Source organism: Prionailurus viverrinus, chromosome B1 (genome assembly GCF_022837055.1).
Source record: "Prionailurus viverrinus isolate Anna chromosome B1, UM_Priviv_1.0, whole genome shotgun sequence".
Lineage (NCBI taxonomy): Eukaryota > Metazoa > Chordata > Mammalia > Carnivora > Felidae > Prionailurus > Prionailurus viverrinus.
The window spans coordinates 142,319,213-142,339,133 of NC_062564.1; the positions used below are offsets into that span (position 1 = coordinate 142,319,213).

A 19,921-nucleotide genomic window follows, 5' to 3' on the forward strand; every position below is an offset into this window, starting at 1 on the left:
ACGTCCAACCGACTGAGTCAGCCAGGTACCCCAAGGTTTTTTTATTTTTTAATAAATAGATTTGTAATGTTCATTCAGAAATGAGACTCTAGGCTATCGTAGACCATAAGCCTCCTTCTAATCCAGTGGTTCTCACCCCAGGATACATATGAAAATAACATAAAATCTCAACGTTAAACATAAACTTCTAAAAAATATAGGAGAAAATCTTTGTGAGCTTAAATTAGGCAATGCTTTCTTAGATATGACACAAAAAGTACAAGTGACAAAAGAAAAAAAAAGATAAATTGGACCAAAGTGCTTCAAAGGACACCAGTAAGGAAGTAAACAAGTCAATTACTAGAATGGGAGAAAATGTTTGCAAATTATATATCTGAAAACGCACATGTATCTGAAATATATACATCTTACAACTCAATAAAAGACAAGTAACCCAGCTTAAAAATAGGCAAAGAATTTGAAGCGCCATTTTTCAAAAGCAGATATACAAAAGGCCAATAAGCACATGAAAAGGTGCTCAATGTCATTCATTAGTCATCAGGAAAATGCAAATCAAAGCCACAATGTGATACCACTTCATACCCACTATAAAGGACAATAAAAAGTGTTCCTGAGGATGTGGATGAATTGAAAATCTCATACGTTGCTGGTAGGAATATAAAATGGTTCAGTTTGGTAGTTCCTCACCAGTAATTCTACTCGTAGGCATATACCCAAGAGAACTGAACACATATGTCACATAAAAACTTGTACCTGAATGTTCATAGCAGTGTTATACATAATAGCCCAAAAGTGCAAAGAACCCAAATGTCCATCAATTGGTGACTGAATAAATAAATTGTGGTATATCCATACAATGGAATATTATTAAACAACAAAAAGGGATGATGTACTGACACATCCTCCAATATAGAGTAACCTTGAAAATATTATTGCCAAGTGAAAAAAGCCACACGTAAAAAGCCACATATTGTACAATTCCATTTTTGTGAAATGTCTAGAATAGTTAAGCCCACAGAGACAGAAAGTAGATCAAAGGCTGCCAAGAACTGGGGCAAGGGAGCGCTAGACAGAGACTGCTAACAGTTACTGGATTTCTTCTTAGGATGAATAAAATGTCCTGGCATTATATAATGGTGGTGGTTGTATAACTTTGTGCATATACTAAAAACCACTGAACTGTGTACTTTGAAAGGTGAATTCTATGGTATGTGAATTATATGTCAATAATAACAATAAAGAATCATACAGGGATCTTTTAAAACAGTACCAATACTTGAGCTCCACCATCAGAGATTCTGACTTAAATGTTCTGGGGTGGGAACCTTAGTGATTTTACAAGCTCCCCAGGCAATCTTAATGGACTTCTAGGTTTGAGAGCCACAGTTATAACCTAATTCATCCATCCCATCTGGCCTTCAGACCCATTAAGGGTAAGAAAAGAAGTAAGTGTCTGATACCATTTGCTAGAACAGTACCAGTTAATCTATAATGAAGTATGATTATAAGTGGCTTATATTCAGAATTCATGTAAAGTATATACACTTTGTTTTAAAAATGTCCCATCTTTATCCATTCTTCCACTGATGGACAATAAATTATATTTAAAAAATAAGTAAAATAAAATAATATAAAATAAAATAAAATTCTCCCATCTTTGTCCATAGGAAACATCTGATGGATGAATATCCAATCATGATGATAATTGCATCCTGTCTCCTGCAAGCTGTTTTGCCTGGACTTTAATTATTAGTGTTTCCTTCTGCAAGTAGGTCAGACAGGACAGTTTGGGAATGGCAAGTTTCAAGGGAACTACTTCTACTGTAAGATTACTCTAATGAAAGTGGAATTCGTTTTCACAAGCTGACTTGTACAATGTCCCAAGAGGAGTAGGCTGACTCTCAAGTACTTGGGCTTTCCAGAAAGGTCCCAATAAAATAAGCCAAATATATCTTTTTCCCATGGGAAGTCTTAGTATCTTCAGAGGTCAGAAATTTAGAGACGGAAAATATGATTGACTATGGGTATTAAAATATGCCTCATGTTATTGATAAAGGACACTCAAAAGCTGAGGAATGCTCAACTATTATATAATCCTTAAACTTCATTTATCTATAAAACTTTGGGGCTCCAATTTAAGACTAAATGTAAATTTGCTTCTCTTTTGTTGTAAGGTGAAGTATCCATTGATGTGTTGGATAAAACTAGCTCCACTCCTTTAATATCACCTTCTTTTTTTTTTTTAAGTTTATTTGAGAGAGACAGAGACAGTGTGAGCAGGGGAGGGGCAGAGACAGAGGGAGAGAGAGAATCCCAAGCACGCTCTGCACTGCCAGCACAGAGCCCAACGTGGAGCTGAAACACACAAAACTCTGAGATCATGACTTGAGCCAAAACCGAGAGTCAGACACTTAACTGACTGAGCCACCCAGGAACCCCACTGTGTCACAGTTTTCTGCCAAATTTCTGATCTGATAGTTGGTACTTTCATGGCACACACTATTTCTTTTTCCCAAAGATCTTAGAAATTGCGTTTCCACAATGCCTATGTCCTATAGATAGTCCCTTACTTCTTAGCATTCCCAGAATGAGAATCCTGTATTTTGTATCATATGAGCCAACTGTATCTGCAGACTCAGCCTTTGCATAGAGAAATGACAGGTTAATACACCAGACCATCAGATGGGAAACACTTACCAGTGCACGTTTCATTAGAGTGGGCAGAGAAGCCAGGAATGCAGTTGGAAACACAAAGGCCACTCTTCAAAAAGAACCCATGGTCACAGAGGTGACACCGGTCCCTGCCGCTGCACTGTAAGCATGCTCGAGGGCAGGCTGTCAAGGAAAGGACACACTAAGTGAGGCATGTGAAAGGCACAGACACTTAGCTAGGGCCACCAGTGACAGAGAAATAAAGAGTGATAGCACATGACTCCCAACTACAGCAAAAAGGAATCTCCTCTAGAATCTCACAAGGAACCCATCTACCCTCTGAAGGAAAGTGAACACAGAACATCACTTTCACTTTATGCACTGTGATGTGAAAATGTTGCACGTAAGTGGATTGTTTACAAAATTGACCATATTGACTTGTAAGGGAGGTGGTTTATGGTGCCTAAGAGCATAGGCCCTCGCTGGGTTCCATTCCTCCTCTACCACTTACCGGCTGTCCACTTCGGGCAAGTTCCTTTAACCATCTGTGGTGTGATTTTCTTGTCTTAAAAATGGGATAGAAATAACACCTAATGCAAATAACTGTTGGGAGGATTACATGTTTTATTATGTGAAGAGACTAGACTTTTGTGCACCTAGGACTCGGCGATACTACTAATACCACTACTATTCTATTATTATTATTGTTGTTGTTGCTGTTGTTATTGTTATTACTATTTTAAATGCATGGGGAAAATAAGCTCTTTAAAGGACCATAGGATTATTTCCTTGGGTCAAGTCAATAAACTACAAATCGAGTGTTTACTCCCAAGTTTTTCTGCTTCCTTAGTGGAGATTTTATTATAGAGAGGTGGTATAGCATAGTGTAAAGGGCCCTGGACTGGCATCAGAAAACTTGGGTTTAATAACTGATTTTATGTTGCTTGGCCATTCTCTCTCTTGCTTAAGCCATTCTCTCTCTCTCTCTCTCTCTCTCTCTGTTCTTTTTTTTTTTTTTTGCTTATAAAACAGGATTCATAGTGTCTGCCATATTTCACCACCAAGTCATTGTGGGTATTAAACAAGCTCATGCAGACAGAGGAATCTGGTGAAAGGTAAAATGCCATGCCAGGGGAATGGCATCATTCTTACAGGCCAGATATTCTTCAAAGTGGGGTATATGGTACCAAGTTTTAAAGGAAATGATGAAAACAAACTGAGGAAACTCTCTTTGGGTTTAACTTTAGTGTGATCAAAAGGTTCAGTGTGTCTCACTAAATCGTCCTCACAAACCCTCTTCTTCAAGGGTATTGTGCCAATATCAAGGTCAGCGGTAATTCAGTCTATACACTGAAGATTCTGTGCCCGTATCAACAGGGGTAATCCACTCTTAGTGGATACCTCACCTTAGTTCAATATAAGCCTTATATTCCATAAAATATTGACTTCATTTCCATAAAGACCTTTAGGGACAATATTGATTTGTGCAAGAGAATTATTGGCCTGCACTTCTATATTTGATTTAACCAGCAATTGGCAGATGTGCAGGGGAAGCCATCAATTACTTAGGCTGAGCTCCCTGGGTTTTCATTCTGCTTTTAATTCAAATTGTCCTTGGTTACCTGAGAATCAGCGCACCTGATTTACCTGCGGCCCTCGCTTTTCTCCAGAGAACTCAGCACAGTCTCCAAGTTACCTGCGCATTGGCGATTGGCGTGATCTGCAAAGTACCCCTTCTCACATTCCTGGACACACTGGGCTTCTAACAGGAAAAATGGCTCTTCACAGCGAGTGCACTCGTGGGGACCTTGGCATTGGAGACAGTGATTGCTACACCCTGAAGGACAAAAGTCAAATCAACAGAATTGTGTATGGCTTTCCAAGGGGCTCCTGGCCCTTGTGGGGAGGCAGCATTAGATGCCAAACAGTTAGATGACCCAATGTGTTGGACGAAGCAGAAGATGAGGAGTCAGGAACCAGGCTTCTGGTTGTTACTGCTCTACTTACCAGGGGGATGATTTAGGATCAGAGATTACATTCTCTGAGCCTCGATGCTCTCTCCCATTAAATGGGAGTGGAGATATCGTCCTACCCAGCTCGCTGGGCAAAGACTGAAGTAAATAACAGAAAACACTGGGCAAACTTAGAAACTACACATATTAGCCATTATCATTATTAACTAATCCATGGCTTTCTTGCCTGAAGTGTCCATCTTTCCTGACTCACCCAGTCAATTATCAGAGTCTCCCAAGAATGATCCCAGTAGTACTGTCTGTGCACTTTGCAGAGTTGTTCAGAGTCAGAAGGTTTTGTGGTGTTAAATCAAGACCCAAGGGGGTGGGGTTCAGAGGAAGGTGGTGGTGAGACATCCGGTACATTCAGGGCTTCAGGGGGCTGACGTGTGAGCACAGGTCTTCCATGTGCTCAGATGACCAGAGTACACACACCTCTGCATCTAGAGGACAGGACTGTTCAATGTTTCAGGAAATCCAAACCTTATACCTGTTTGCGTGGCCATATACCCCCAAGATTCCCACACTGACCTCAAATTTTAGCAAATATCGTGTCTGGACATGGGGGAAGGAGAGAGGGGACATTTTGACTATAACAGAGAAAAACTCTTAGGAAAGAAACCAGAAATTAAATACAAAGCCAGAAAGGAAACTAGCCACAGACTGCTTGTCAGAACAGTAAAAACCAGAGGAAGCTGAACCCTGGGTTCAGCACAGAGCAGGGGCTCCAGACACTTACTCCTGCAGAGGCCCACGTCCCTGTAGAAGGATGGTGAGCACTGCTCCACGCAGGCCCCGTCCTGGAGAACGTAGCCATCCATGCACTGTAGGCAGTCGGTCCTCAGAGGCCCGGAGCACGCGTTGCAACTCCAATCACACTCTAGGAAGGAAGCCTACGTTAGATCACCTTCGTCTGTCCACCCTCAGTCCCAGCGACTAATTTATGAGGACGCTGCTGGCAGCCGCAAGGGTAAAGTGAGGACAACATGAAAGATGTCAGATAAGTGAGCCCTAACGAGGCTTCTGCTTGTAGTAGCCGGAACGCCTCTCTGAGGTTTAGTATTTCCTAATTATGTTGGACACAGGCATGTACAAGGATCACTCCATGCTTGTGCACAGGCTGCTTGTCAGTAGGGCTGCCAAGGAGCCAGATCAACTTAATCTTATTCCATAGCCCCAGAGTTCTTTATTCCTGTGCCATGGTGTTTTCATGCAAAGTCAGCTACAGGGAGTGGGCAATCTGTCTCTGCAAACCTAATCCAGACCTCCTCCAAATGCTCAATAGGTGAAGTGATGTCAGAGACTCAGCTAAGAATGCATCTGCTGCCTCCACTGACGCTGGCTGCCTGGCTTCCTGCCTCTCAAAAATCAGGTGTTGACCCACCCAACAGAGAGAACCACTGATGTTAAAATTAAATGGGGCACAAAGGAACAGTCCAGAAAGAAGAGGCTTACAGAAATCACAGAAGATCTCCTTAGCAGTAGAGCTGACTCATTAACATGTTCTTTGCTCAGTAAGCACCTATGGAATGCAGAGCACTAAAAGATGGGTAGAAAAAGTGGGTAGACTCTGACTTCAAGGAGTTAATGTGCTCATGGGTTCCAACCTTGGAATTGCACCCATGGGATCCAGAATGATTGTTAGAAATACAGATTATCAGGCCCAACATCAGAACTATTCAGTTAGTCTCAAGAACTGAGGCAAAAGAAAACATGTTGGGGCAACTATTGTTTTTGTTCTTATGATTATTATAGTTGTTGTTATAGTTGCTGTGGGTTTTTTAAATGTTTATTTATTATTTTTGAGAGAGAGAGAGAGAGAGAGAGAGAGAGAGAAAACGAGCAGGGGAGGGGCAGAGAGAGAGGGAGACACAGAATCTGAAGCAGGCTCCAGGCTCAGCGCTGTCAGCACAGAGCCCAATGAGGGGCTTGAACTCACGAACTGTGAGGTCATGACTTGAGCCAAAGTTGGATGCTTAACTGACTGAACCACCCAAGTGCCCCATAGTTGTTGTGGTTTTTAAAGGCCCAGGCAACTCTGATGCAGCTAGAAAACTCATGCCTGAGAGCCAAAGTTCTAGCTGGCAAACTAAGTCCTTCATGCATGGAAGATGGGACAAGATAGGTTAAGTACTTGGGTTTTGAAGACACACAAGTCTCCATTTAAGCCATGGCTTAGATACTGTTCATTCACATGTCTTACACATCTTCCTTAAGTTATTTGAGCCTCAGTTTCCCTATCTGTAAGACAGAGGCAAGAACAGTACCTATTTCATAAGGCTATTGCACAGAGTAAATGAAAGAATGAATGCAAAGGAGTTAGCACAGTGCCTGGCACAGAGTAACAGCTTAATAAATGTTTGCTGCTGAACTGTTTTTCTTGGAGAGCATTCTCCACTCAGGACATCCTCACTCCACCACCCCTCCCAGCTGAGAACTGAGGAAACTTCTCATTAGTCACCTTTCTCTCTTTCTTGATGCAACATTTCTAAGGCCCAAAGAAGCAGGTAAATGTGTAAGACAGTGCACATGCTTCCAAGATTTCTAAAGTTAATCCCACTCATTTATTTGGCTGAATCACTCCTGAGGGAAAATGACTAAAGCAGAGCCTTGAAAACTGCCAGCAAAGTTATGAAATCATTTACAACATGGAGGATTCGTGATAATCTTGTTTTTCACCACGTACTGACAACCACTGTTTAGAAGGGAAAAACCAGCAAAGCTTCTGTGGTCTTGAGCACCAGAGACCACCTAAGTTGACTACAAAGAGAATTCCTTTGAATAGTGTGCAATTTTGCAAAGCTTTAAAACATACCAGCATATGTGATAGATGTTTGGCCTCTCTCCCTGAGCCCCAGCTAAGAGATGGGAGACATGTAGAATGGACAAATGGAGAAGGGAAACGGAATAGAAGGAAAATCCAGCCTTTACCTCTGTTCTTCTCCTTGCTGACCACTGCCATTCAAAGAGCAAAAGCCCCAAGAATTCTAACTACTGACAGAACAAGGAAAAGGGTACTCGGTTTTTGAAACTGCCCCCTTATAAACTCCTCGAGTACAGGACTACGCCTTTACTCATTTCAGTCTGTTAGACAGAGATGAACAAATAAGATACAACCCCTGTCTTCATTAAGCATAGAGTCTAGCAATCTAGAGTTGTAAATGCAAGTGGCTCCAGGTCCCAGGAAGGTCATGTAAATCTATGAAGCAGGCCTGGTGTGACAGGATAGGGAGGGTTGGAGATTGTGGTGATCTGAAGATACAACAGGACAAGACCTACTCATCTGCGACCAACTGCTGCATTATGGAAACGCACACCCAGGGTGGCCAGATCATCTGGCTTTTTCAAAACAGACAGGAAATCTCAATCTTTGTATGTGATTCTTCTACATGTTAAAACGCATTAATGAGGGGCGCCTGGGTGGCTCAGTCAGTTCAGCAACCGACTCTTGATTTCGGTTCAGGTCATGATCTCACAGGTTGTGGGACTGAGCCTCATGTTGGGCTCTGCACTGGGTGTGGAACCTGCTTGGGATTCTCAGTTTCTCTTCGCCCCTCCCCCACTCGTGCTCTCTAAAATAAAAATTTAAAAATTACATAAAATATAAAATGCATTAGTTAAAAAATTTAAAACACTGGAACATTAGGTGGACCAAAAATAACCCTGTCTTGGACCAACTACAACCTGAGGGTTTCCAGTGTGCCACCTTTGGTCTAATTACCAAAACCCTGCACAATAGTTGGCACACAGTAGGTACTCAAAAATATTTTCTTGCACCTAGATGCTCAGTCGGTTAAGGTTCCAACTATGGCTCAGGTCACGATCTCATTGCTCATGAGTTTGAGCCCTGTGTCAGGCTCTGTGCGGACAGCTCAGAGCCTAGAGCCTGCTTCGGATTCTGTGTCTTCCTCACTCTCTGCCTCCCCCCGCGCTCTCTGTCTCTCTCTCTCTCTCTCAAAAATAAATAAACATTATGGCCACCTGGGTGGCTCAGTCCGTTAAGCATCTGACTTCAGCTCAGGTCAGGATCTTGCAGTTATGAGTTTGAGCCCCACATCAGGCTCTATGTTGACAGTTCAGACCCTGGAGCCTGCTTCAGATTCTGTGTCTCCTGGATGGAGAACCATCTATCATGCTAATGGCCACCAAAAGAAAACTGGAGTGGCCATACTTGTATCAGACAACCTAGATTTTAAAATAAAGACTGTAACAAGAGATGAAGAAGGACATATCATAATTAAGAGGTCTATCCACCAAGAAGACCTAACAATTGTAAATGTCTATGCCCCCAACATGAAAGCACCCAAATAAATAAATGAATTAATCACATACAGAAACTCATTGATAATAATACCATAATAGTAGGGGACTTCAACACCCTACTTACAGCAATTGGCAGATCATCTAAACAGAAAATCAACAAGGAAACCAATGGCTTTGAATGACATGCTGGGCCAGATGGACTTAACAGATATATTCAGAACATTTGATCCTTAAGCAGCAGAATACACATTCTTCTTGAGTGCACATGGAATATTCTCCTAGATCACATACTGGGACACAAAACAGCCCTCAACAAGTACAAAAAAGGTTGAGATCATACCATGCATATTTTTAGATCACAATGCTATGAAACTCGAAATCAACTACAAGAAAAAAATTGGAAAAACAACAAATACTTGGAGACTAACGAACATCCTACTACAGATTCTGTGTGTGTGTCTCTCTCTCTGCCCCTCCCCTGCTCAGGCTCTGTCTCTCTCTCTCTTTCAAAAACAAATAAACATTAAAAAATAAACAGGGGCGCCTGGGTTGCTCAGCCAGTTAAGCGTCCGACCTCAGCTCAGGTCATAATCTCATGGTTTGTGAGTTCGAGCCCCATGTCAGGCTCTGTGCTGACAGCTTGAAGCCTGGAGCCTGCTTTGGATTCTGTGTCTTCCTCAGTCTCTGCCCCTCCCCCGCTCATGCTCTGTCTCTCTCTGTCTCTCAAAAATAAATAAATGTTAAAAAAAATTAAAAAAATAAACAAACATTAAAAAATATTTTCTTGATTAATAAATTACATACAGGGGTGACTAGGTGGTGTAGTCAGTTAAGCGGCCAACTCTTAATCTCAGGTCATGATCTCATGGTTTGTGAGTTGGAGCCCCACATCTGGCTCTGCACTGATGGTGCAGAACCTGCTTAGGATTGTCTCTCTCCCCCTTGCTTTCTGCCCCTTCCCTGATCATGCTCTCTCTCTCAAAATAAATAAACTTTAAAAAACAAAAAATAAATTACATACAAAGAAAAAATTACATACATACATTCATAATACATGATGACTTCTTGCTATCACCAGAGAAAGTCTAAACATATGACAGTATTTTCCCAGTGTGGGGGAGCAGACATGTACAGTAAAGGGAGCTCACTGAGTAAAAGAATCAATGCATAGTTCAGGAAGAGCTTTACCTCTGCATATCTTGGTGGAGAAGTCAAGATAGTACTGTGGGGCACAGCTCTCATACTGACATTCCCCAAAGAGCAGGACCTTGTTTGGATCTCGGCAGGAGGTACAGCCAGCCTGTGAATCACAGCTTCTACAATGTGTGCTGCATGCTGAGCAGATAGGGAAAGAAAATGACCAGATCATTACAATTGCAAATACTGAAGCACTGATCAAACCTAGACAGATGTTACAAAGGAGCAAAGCACTGCTCCAACCTGTTCTTTAATTATGGCTCATAACCCTCCCCTGTGATCAACAGAAAAGAAAATGTTCTTATTTTCCAGAGAAGATAAATTATAAACCCAGAGAAGATAAATTATAAACCCAAGAATTGAAATCCCACATCCAACTTGCACTGTGATGTAGCCACAGAACTTATATTTACTCCAGGATCTCTGGAATAATAGTCGAGAGGTGTTTAAACCTTACTTCTTAAGGAATCAAGCCCCCTGTAGTTCATGATGTGGACTCAGATTTTTGAATGATGCCAAGATAAAAATTAGGTATCAACTTTATTGGGAAGCTCAGGAAATCCCATATTTTAAGTCACAAAGGACTTCAAGGAGGCCTGGCTTACTGATTCACCCATTTGTAATTCTCAGCAGCTACTGAATTCAAGCATTCAGGGATGATCTCCAAATGTGGTCATGCTTCCATCTTCCCTAACTTAACAACTGGCATTTCTCCATCTCCTCAGTTGTCCATGCTATAAACCTTGGAGGCTATCCTGACACCCCCCTTTCTCTCATTCCTAATCCACTCACTCATTGAATCCTATTTATTCAAAGTTTTCTATGTGATTCTCAGAACTTTTTGTTTTTCTCCATATCCTTATGTACCAATACATCTAAGCCATCACTATCTCCTACCAGACAACTGTCATAGCCTCCTAATTGGTTTCCCCTTACTAAGTTTGACCCCTTTGCATTCTATCGTCCATGTCCCCATAAGAGTGATTTTTTTTTAAAATCTATACTGCTCAGGTTTCAGAGGACACTTTCATCTATAAACTCATATCTTTCTTCAAACCTGGAAAGTTTCCAGCCATCATTTCTGCAAATATTGCTTCTCCATTATTGCCTCCATTCTTTCTACCTAGATATCTTAATACACACACTTGAATCCTCTCAATATAATCTCTAAGTCTCTTGTCTTTAACCCTTATGCATTCTTCAGTGACTTCTTCAAGAAGGCCTTCCTTGACTCTCTAATCTAAAGCAAGTCTCCCTGTCACTGCTCTTATAGCACCCCAGACATTTCATTCATGCCATACATAATAATTTTCATTTAAGTGATTATTTATCTTCTGCATCCTTTAAGCTATAAGCTTCATGAAAGCAAAGACCAGGTTTGTTTTGTTCCTTCCAATAGTGCCCAGTACCTAGCCGGTCATCCCTCATATTGTGGGTGTTCGATAAACATATGCACATAAATGAAAGAAGCCAGATATTGTTAATTATATATATGCAAGCATTAGTATCTCAGCCTCATTCTGAAATTTTGTCTAAGTACCTGTCAGAGGAAAAATCTAGGGAATGATCGTGTGAGTTTTAGATCTAGAGAATATCAAAGTGTGTGGCACAGTGCAGGAAGATTACCTCCTGGTAAAAATAAAAAAGAAGTCCTCTTGTTTCACATATGAGAAATGTCATTGATATAAAATACTCATTAGAATATGTATGTTGGTAATTAAAGGTCCTAGAAAAATTCTAGACTGGATTTTCAAACAGATGGTTTGAGAATAATTAGAAACAAATATTTTAATTTTTGGAAACTTATATGAAATTAAACTGCCATTTCTTTTTTTTTTTAATTTGGGTAGAATTTTTACACATGATGTGTCTTAATTTTGGCAAACGGTTAGACAAAAATCTCAATGATAAGCCTGTGAATACAAAAATTAAGGGAGGACTAGTAGTTTTAGGTGGATTTGAAGACAGTTGAAATACATACTCAAAAAGTTATCAGTAAATCTTTGCAATTAGTAAAATGTCTTTAGTAGAATATTATGATGAAGTCTTAATTTTTTACTCGATCAATATTTTTATTAATAACTTTAATAAAAACAAAGAAATGCTAATGATATTTAAATATGCCACATACGCCTAATAGTCACATTTTGCCAGAACAACTCAAACTCAGTTTTAGCTAGTTAAAGCAATAAACTAAAAGGAATCAAATGAAATAAGCAAAACTGTAGGTCCTACATTTATTGCCTTTAACCAATTGCACAAATAAAGGAAACAGGAGGCCTGTTTAGACAGTAGTTCCTATAAAAACTTATCTAAGAATTTTAGTTGATTAAAAGCTTATTAAAGGTATGATATGGTGACTAAAGAAACCAACTCAATCTTAAACTGCAGAGCCTTGATATGACCTAAAGGTTAGCTGGACCCCCCTGCTTGGCATAGAGCTGCAAAATGAAGCCCAAATGCCACTTCCCCAGCTTAGAGTTACAGGACAATGCCCTGTCCTGATAGCTGAGAGCATCTTGTGATTTACTTCCTCAAGCACCAATATATCTTCTTATTCTTGAATCCTTCTATGCAGGCCTTCATACTGGCTTCCAAAAGAAATGGATTTGTGCGTTTTGAAATGCTAGAAGACTATATGGAGATTTGGAGGGATGCAGCAATATCACACCGAGGATCAGGGAGCTTCCACCATGTCTGTCTGAACCTTTCTTCCTCTTTCACTGAACCCCTCATCTCTTACCAAGGCAACGCACAAATGACCTTGTCCTACTCAGAGCAGTTCTGCAATACCAAAGCCCCTTGGGTTTTCAGCTTCTGTCTCCAAAAGAATGTGGGTAAGGAGCATTTTCTCCATCTTAGGATATTCAGACCACACATGGTATTAGTCATGTTGGTGTGGTCACATCTGGAGTCCCTGGTGCTGCTCTCTGAGGTCCGGGACCCCAGAAAGTGCCAAGAGGACAGTGAAGATGGTGGTAGGTGGACCAGTGAGGGAAGCAGAAATGTACTTTAACGATCACTCATCAAGGAGGAAGGGACCTCACAGCTCAGGAAGTCCACCCTCCTTGTTAAGCAGGCTTGCTTTCTACCTCAGCTCTGAGAGAGGGTCATCCACTGCTGCTCCAATACTCTGTTGGCTCCAGTTTTGCCAGAGCAGCAAAGTGCAAGTGGGAAATGACAGTTAATTTCAAACTTTGGAAGGCAATAAGGTGAATGGGGAAGGGGACTTATTCTATACCGCTCCGGAGGGGAGCATTGGAGGGCCGATGAGAAAGAACAGTCGGACAATGAAAAAACTATCACCCCCTGCAATGGACCTGGTGTCCTTCCTCATCGGTAGAAGTCTGTGAGGGGGAGTGACACAGAATCTCTGCAGTGGGTGCAAGGTTGCCTCTGGCCACCCTGGAGTTCTCCTCCTCACCTCTAAAGTGCTACAGTTTCAAGTACTGAGAGCCTCATTTATCATCTCTTTTTTAAAGTTCCTGCCTCAACTGATTATCCTTGAGTATAGAGCTCAGTATATAATTTCTAAACATTTCTATAACCAAAATCCAGACAGTTCTCCAGCTCTTACTTTCTTCTATTAATGCCTCCCCTTAATACTGGTTATATTTCCTTAAAAGCCCTTCACTGCACAATTTCTAAAATTGTCAGGCCTATAATTGTCTACAATGATGAGCATTAGATGAGAACACTGTTGATTTTTTTTTACATGCTAGAAACTCAAATATCCCAACTTAAGGGCATGCTTCATTCAATCTTTGAAAGAATGAACCTTAAGCTTTAGCAAAGGACTAAAGCTGGGAGGTTCTTGATTTAACTGAAATAGTCTACGAAATCCTATTTACATGGTAGCACAGAAAATGTATTTGTGCGGAAATCACCTTGCACCAAGGAAAAAGCTTCTCAGAAAGAAACATTTTGATGCAATGGTCTTTTTTTTTTTTTTTTTTTTTTTTGTCATCCAAAGATTCTATTTTTTTCTTTTGAACTTTTATTTCTGTGATTCCACTTCTGTGAAGAGCCTCATCAATCTCAGTCACCATTTCTCCACCAACAGTCTCTTGCTCTTGAACAGAACAAGTATTTTATTCGTGTCTCTTATGTTAGAGAATCTGTAGATACTGGTAGACAGTTGATATATACTAAGCAAAGTTTTTGTTATAAAAGCAAAGAAATTTTTCATGAGTCTGAAAAGGGTGTTTATCTCTGGTACCTCAACAGATGATGCAAAATGGTGAGTCCCACATAAATTCATTTCAAATGCAAATCCTTGCAAGCATCTCAGTAAACTAATAGTAGTAACTATCTTTCTGTCTATAAAATATAAATATCTTAAACTGCTTGATTTTGCCTCTCATTCTGGAGGAGGAGGAGGAGGAGGAGGAGGAGGACGAGGACGACGACGACGACGACGACAATGACAATAGCTAATCTATACAGAAAGCTTGTTCCCTGCTAAGATCCATGCCAAGTGCAAGGTACCATTAGATGTAGGTACCATTATAATCCCCCTTTGACAGAAAAAGAAACTGAGGCCTAGAAGTTAATTCACCTGCTCAAGGGCACAAAGCTAGTAAGTGGTAGGTAGGCCTTGAACTTTAGTCACATGACTCCAGAGCCCACCTTCCTAACCACCAGTCTATAATTCCCTCAGTATGGTACTTCTAGGACATAAAATTGAAATACCAACTCTGTATTTGTTGGCTGTCATTTTCAAAAGGAAAAAGTATAACAAAATTTTTTTGCAAATGACACTTTAGTGATTGAAATAAAGTAAGCCGCCTCAGCATATCACAAAAAATGTTCCTTCATCTGTGAAGGATTTCCTGATTTCTTTTCTACTCCAATTTGCCCTTTCCCTCATTTATCCTAACTCTTTGTTTGTGCCTGACACAAGTAATTAATCATATTTTGACTTACTTGAGAAATAAGACATCTATACAAGTAACTCTCATGCGAGACAAAATAACTACTGTTTGAACAGAAACCAAATGCTTTGTGGCATGTCAAGCCTTGTGCATTGTCAATATTCAACAAATATATACAGAAAACAAATTAAATCCAGACAAGTGCTTAGGTCACTGGTCACTGTGTACTAGAGCGAGTTCCACTCTCTGCTCAGGATCTTGGAATTGAATTGCCGAGAGAAACCACAAGGATAAAATAGACCAATACTATTTTAAAATGAGGTAACTAGAGAACAGAGAAGCTAAATGAGTGGCCTCAGATCACACAGCTGGTCCTCGCAGAGGAGATCCCTAGCCCAGCACCTCCCGGTTAGGCCAATGTCTGAATTATAGCCTGCTAATGGCATCCATACACCTTTGTAGATTAACTGTCTTTTTAAAAAGTAAAGGCTATCAAGTGGGAATATGGATGCAAGAACTTAATATTTCCTGCAGTGACTCCAGAAGAGCAGGAAAGGAGAGAAATTTCATTTTTAAAAACCTACGCTGACAAGCACGGCCATCATCGAGATAGTGCCCGGGGAAGCAGGCGGTACTGCAGGTCCCAAGGTGGGACAGCACAAGGTTGGCATCACAGGAGGTACAGGAGAAGGGTCCTGCGCCCTGGCAGGTCCTGCAGGAGGAGTGACATTCTGCAGAGAAAAAAACAGACACAAAGAGAATCTATGAAGTCAAACTCCTTTCCAAAGCAGCAGCCTGAGAGGCGTTAGTAAAAGCCCCAACTGAGAATGTTAGCATGTTAGCTGGTTTGGTTTACTGTCTCACAGCATGCTTCCCACTTCTCTCTCTCTCTCTCTCTCTCTCTCTCTCTCTCTCTCTCTCAATCTCGGTTCAAATCTTCTCCACTACTGCCCCAAAGAGAAACTCGTGAGGCACCACCAGCTCCTGTATCCAGCACTTACTCACTTTTACAAACTCTTCCCTCTGAGTAGAATCCAGAAGGGCAATCAGGAACACAGTGGTCCCCCAGCAGCAGGTACCGGGCATTCTGGCAGCTCAGGCAGATGCTCCCGGTGTTGTGGAGGTCGGCTGCACAGTGCTGGCACAGAGGATGGCAGTCTGGAGAGGGCAGGGGAGCACACAGAAGGCATGGACAGCATGAGCACGAGGTCTCATTACCACACCCAAGGGCAGAAGGGATCGCAATTACCCCCGCTGCAGCACGGAAAGCAGGAAAAGAGCTCGAAGGCAGCATACATCAGGAAAGTAGACGCTTGGGACCTGTACAAATTGTGTGTTTGAGGTTTTTAGCAAATGGCCAGGCCCAGCACAGCTATTCACTTGTCATCCCTTTTCAACTCAACGACCTTCAAGTACTGGGGCGGCATATGATAGATCCTTGCTAGGAGTACAGAGAGAACTGTCAGACTAACAGGAATAGTACCATCAATATCATCAACATTTCCCCCAAGGGTGCTGAGAACTCTGGCCCAGCGTGCTCCGCCCCCCCACCCCCGCCCCTTCACAGTGCTCCTGAGCTGGGCACAGCTCCCTCCACAAGCTGCCTTCTCAGGAATTGGCCTCCCAGAGTCTGTATACCTGTCTCAGGTGTTGATATGGAGGGGCTGGGGTTAGTAGAAAACTGGGTTGAGTTGGTGGAAAACTTGAGTCTTCAAATAGAGGAAAAGTTACAAGGAAGAGCTGCGAGTTGAAAAGTTGTTTTCATGACCCGATACATAATTCACAGAAGCCCTGCTGTACGAGTTGTGATTAAGGCTCTAAGGCAAAGCATCTGGCATGGCCAGCACGGTCTCTCTTCTCGCCTATAAAATAGTCATCCTTTAATTAAAGAATCTGGTTGCGTTCAGCTCCCGTTATTGGTGAACACGTCCTCTGCCTCATTTTAGGTGGAATCACCCTTCAAGTCCTGTTTGCCACCCTCCATCCCAAAGGTGGAAGAAAATACACAAATCCTGAATTACCCACCAAAGTGAAAGAAGAGTAAAGGCCTAGGAAATGGAAGGTTAGACTTCTAACCACAGGCTTTTCCATCTATCCCTGAAGGATTCAAAGCACTGTCTGCACTTGCTAAGGCACTACTCAGGGACCTGATGTCTTGTTCAGCTCAGGGTCTTGTCGATAGAGATTGTGATCTCAAGCAACGTTTAGATTAAAAAATCCTTGTCAATGATGGGTCGCCTGAGTGCTCAGTCAGTTGAGCGTCCAACTCTTGATTTCTACTCAGGTCATAATCTCCTGGCTTGTGAGATTGAGCCCCATGTCGGTCTCTGCCCTGACAGCATGAAGCCTCCTTGGGATTCTCTCTCTCTCTCTCTCTCTCTCTCTCTCTCTCTCTCTCTCTCCCCCTCTGTCTCTGTCCCTCCCCCACACATGAGCACACAACTCTCTCTCTCTCTCTAAATAAATAAACAAACATAAAAAAATCACTGTCAATCACTGCAGATAACCTGCCCCCTGAAATCTGTTTAAACAGGTCTTTTTCTCTATACCTTCAGTGATACTTAATTGCTGACCAGGTGAGATGGGTTCCCCGCAGGAGAAATAGATCTCAGCCCCACACCTGCACCCACTCATTGCCACAAGAAGCCATTTGGGGACCTGCACAGCCACTCCAGAAGTTGAGCCCAAAGCGTCCTCCCCAAAATGCTGACTCTTCTGGGCATGTAAACTAACAGCCCCTGACCCTTCTCTGAACTTTGGGAGTTTCAAATTACAGGCAGCCTTTTCCCCTTATTAGGAACAATTTTCAATCCCTAAAAGCCAAATTAATCCTCATTATAGACCTTTGGTAAATTGTAAAGGAAGCAATGACTGTACTGAGAGAAATACGAGGCTACTTCCCCCTGATTCAGTGTATGGTTTCCATACAATGTTCTCTTTCTCTTGTGCCCTCCTCACAGTGCCAGGAGCAAAAGGGGGGATTCAAAAAGCTTCAAAAGTTACTGGAACAAATGGAGGTGACCGTGTTTGACAATGACCTGAATGAGCAGGTGCCCTTGCTAGGGTTGGAAACCGGAGAAACCCGAGCAACATTACTAATTCAAGGCTCCATTATTTGAAAAGTCACGGCCTCTTCCTCTTTCAAGCCAGCACTTACCGAGAGTTCTGGGCTCAGGCATGCATCAACAAGATCTGCAGGTGTTCAGTGGTCTAAAAACTAGTTGCATCTAACTGAGGCTTTCTCTGGTGTGCAATTAAAGGAATGAAAAAGAATAATCACCAAGGACGCTTTGAAGAGAAAGTAAGAAGATCTCTGGAGTACTTTGTGGGTACAATAAATAAATATTTATGAATTTGTCTGATCTTGGGGATCTCTAGAAGCTCTTGAAATGAGTGTAATGTGCATTAATTACTTCTCAAGGAAGCTACAGCTAGACTGTGGATGCTCCTTCCCACTCTCACAGCAGCTGCTTGTAAACCCTTGCTCCTGGCTCCAGGCACCACCCCAACCCTGCCCACCTCCTCCCACCTCCTCCCAGATTCTCTTCTACTTCATTCAGCCCATCAAGCAGGAGCACCTTCGAGTCCTTCCTGTCAGCCTCAAAACATCTTTCTTTACCCATTTTTATTTCATTTCTTGTCTTCTCAGAGGATAAAATGGCTAATTCCTCCACTCACATCCTTGATCCAATTTTCAACATTAGAACATTATTTCAGCATTATTGCATCTTTTATCCCACCTCTCTTCACTCTCCTTGACCTCAACCTCTGAACAGCCTCTGCATCACCTACCCCTCCAAAGTTTTTCTCCACAACCATGCTGCCGTTTCTTGCCTTCCCTTCCCCACCCAACTTCCCTGCCTCCCTAACTCCTCAGCTCCCCAGGATCTGCTTCAGCCTCCAGGAAAGTGCTGTGGTATTGCCTTGAAAATGTCTCTCACCCCCTCTTATAACCAAATCTAACAGCTTCCTTTAATTTCTAACCCACCAGAGATCTCTGTAACACAGGACACTCCTGGCCACCCTTCTCTTTGACCCCTGTTCTGCTTTCATATGCTTTATCCTGGTGCTCTTCATGGCCAGGTCCTTGTTCTCTGCCTCTGACTGCCTGATAAATGTAGGGATTCCTCACCACACTCAACTTCTGCCATCCCCTAATCAAGTCTCACTCTCTGAAGGTCCTAAACTACACATGGCTGTTTGCATCCTATTTTGGTATACAGCTACTAGAAGCCAGTGGAAAGGGCTCAAGAGTCTGAGACTCCAAAATCACTCAAGGCCTCTGCCTCTGTTCATAGCTCCATGGTAAGCCTCAAGAAAGCATCAGATCAATTGCCAGACATATCACATTGCATTCTGGTGTGAGTACCCAGAGGCAAAGAGAAATCAATAAATGACACCTGAAAATATAAAACAATCAAATGCAGGTTGCCCAAAGCATTGCATTAATGCAAGGAAGTTTAAAGTTTTCCTTACACATGAGAAAGTATCCCAATCTGGAAGTTGGACTCCCTCTTTTTGTTCACAACCTGTATGCATCCCTTATTCATTCATCCATGGTTTAAAAAGTCATACTGAACACCCACTCCTATAAATAGATTCATTCCAAAACAATAAACTATGTGATCCCATGTTAATATATTCATGCAAACCTCCCATCCCAACTCTCTCACTTACAAGCCCTATCAGAAGGCCACTTAAATATGCTCTGAAATCCTGCTCTAAAGTCAGTCCAATCTGGCTTTTATTAAACCAACCAGAAAAGAAAAATAAAATCCTAAAACCTGGGAAATACTTCTGTCTTGAAAGGCTTGAAGTCAAAATCTCTTTATAGGAGAGACTTCTTTGGGAGAGCTCAAAATGAGTAATGATGTGCAGGGAAAGAAGCCAGAAACCAGGGCAAAAAGGGCGTGAGAATTAATA

General features: G+C 41.9%; 1 protein-coding gene across 2 annotated transcripts in view; it reads right to left on the bottom strand.

Annotated features, from left to right (window-relative positions):
• Positions 1 to 19,921, bottom strand: part of FRAS1 (Fraser extracellular matrix complex subunit 1) — a 426,783-nt gene that overhangs the window by 151,774 nt on the left and 255,088 nt on the right. For both annotated transcript variants that reach the window (XM_047855347.1, XM_047855346.1), the window contains exons 21-26: positions 16,004 to 16,156; positions 15,583 to 15,729; positions 10,116 to 10,262; positions 5,404 to 5,544; positions 4,349 to 4,489; positions 2,698 to 2,835 (exon numbers count right to left, since the gene is read on the bottom strand). In XM_047855347.1, coding sequence (XP_047711303.1) covers positions 2,698 to 2,835; positions 4,349 to 4,489; positions 5,404 to 5,544; positions 10,116 to 10,262; positions 15,583 to 15,729; positions 16,004 to 16,156 — 867 coding nt within the window. The remainder of the gene's footprint in view (positions 1 to 2,697; positions 2,836 to 4,348; positions 4,490 to 5,403; positions 5,545 to 10,115; positions 10,263 to 15,582; positions 15,730 to 16,003; positions 16,157 to 19,921) is intronic.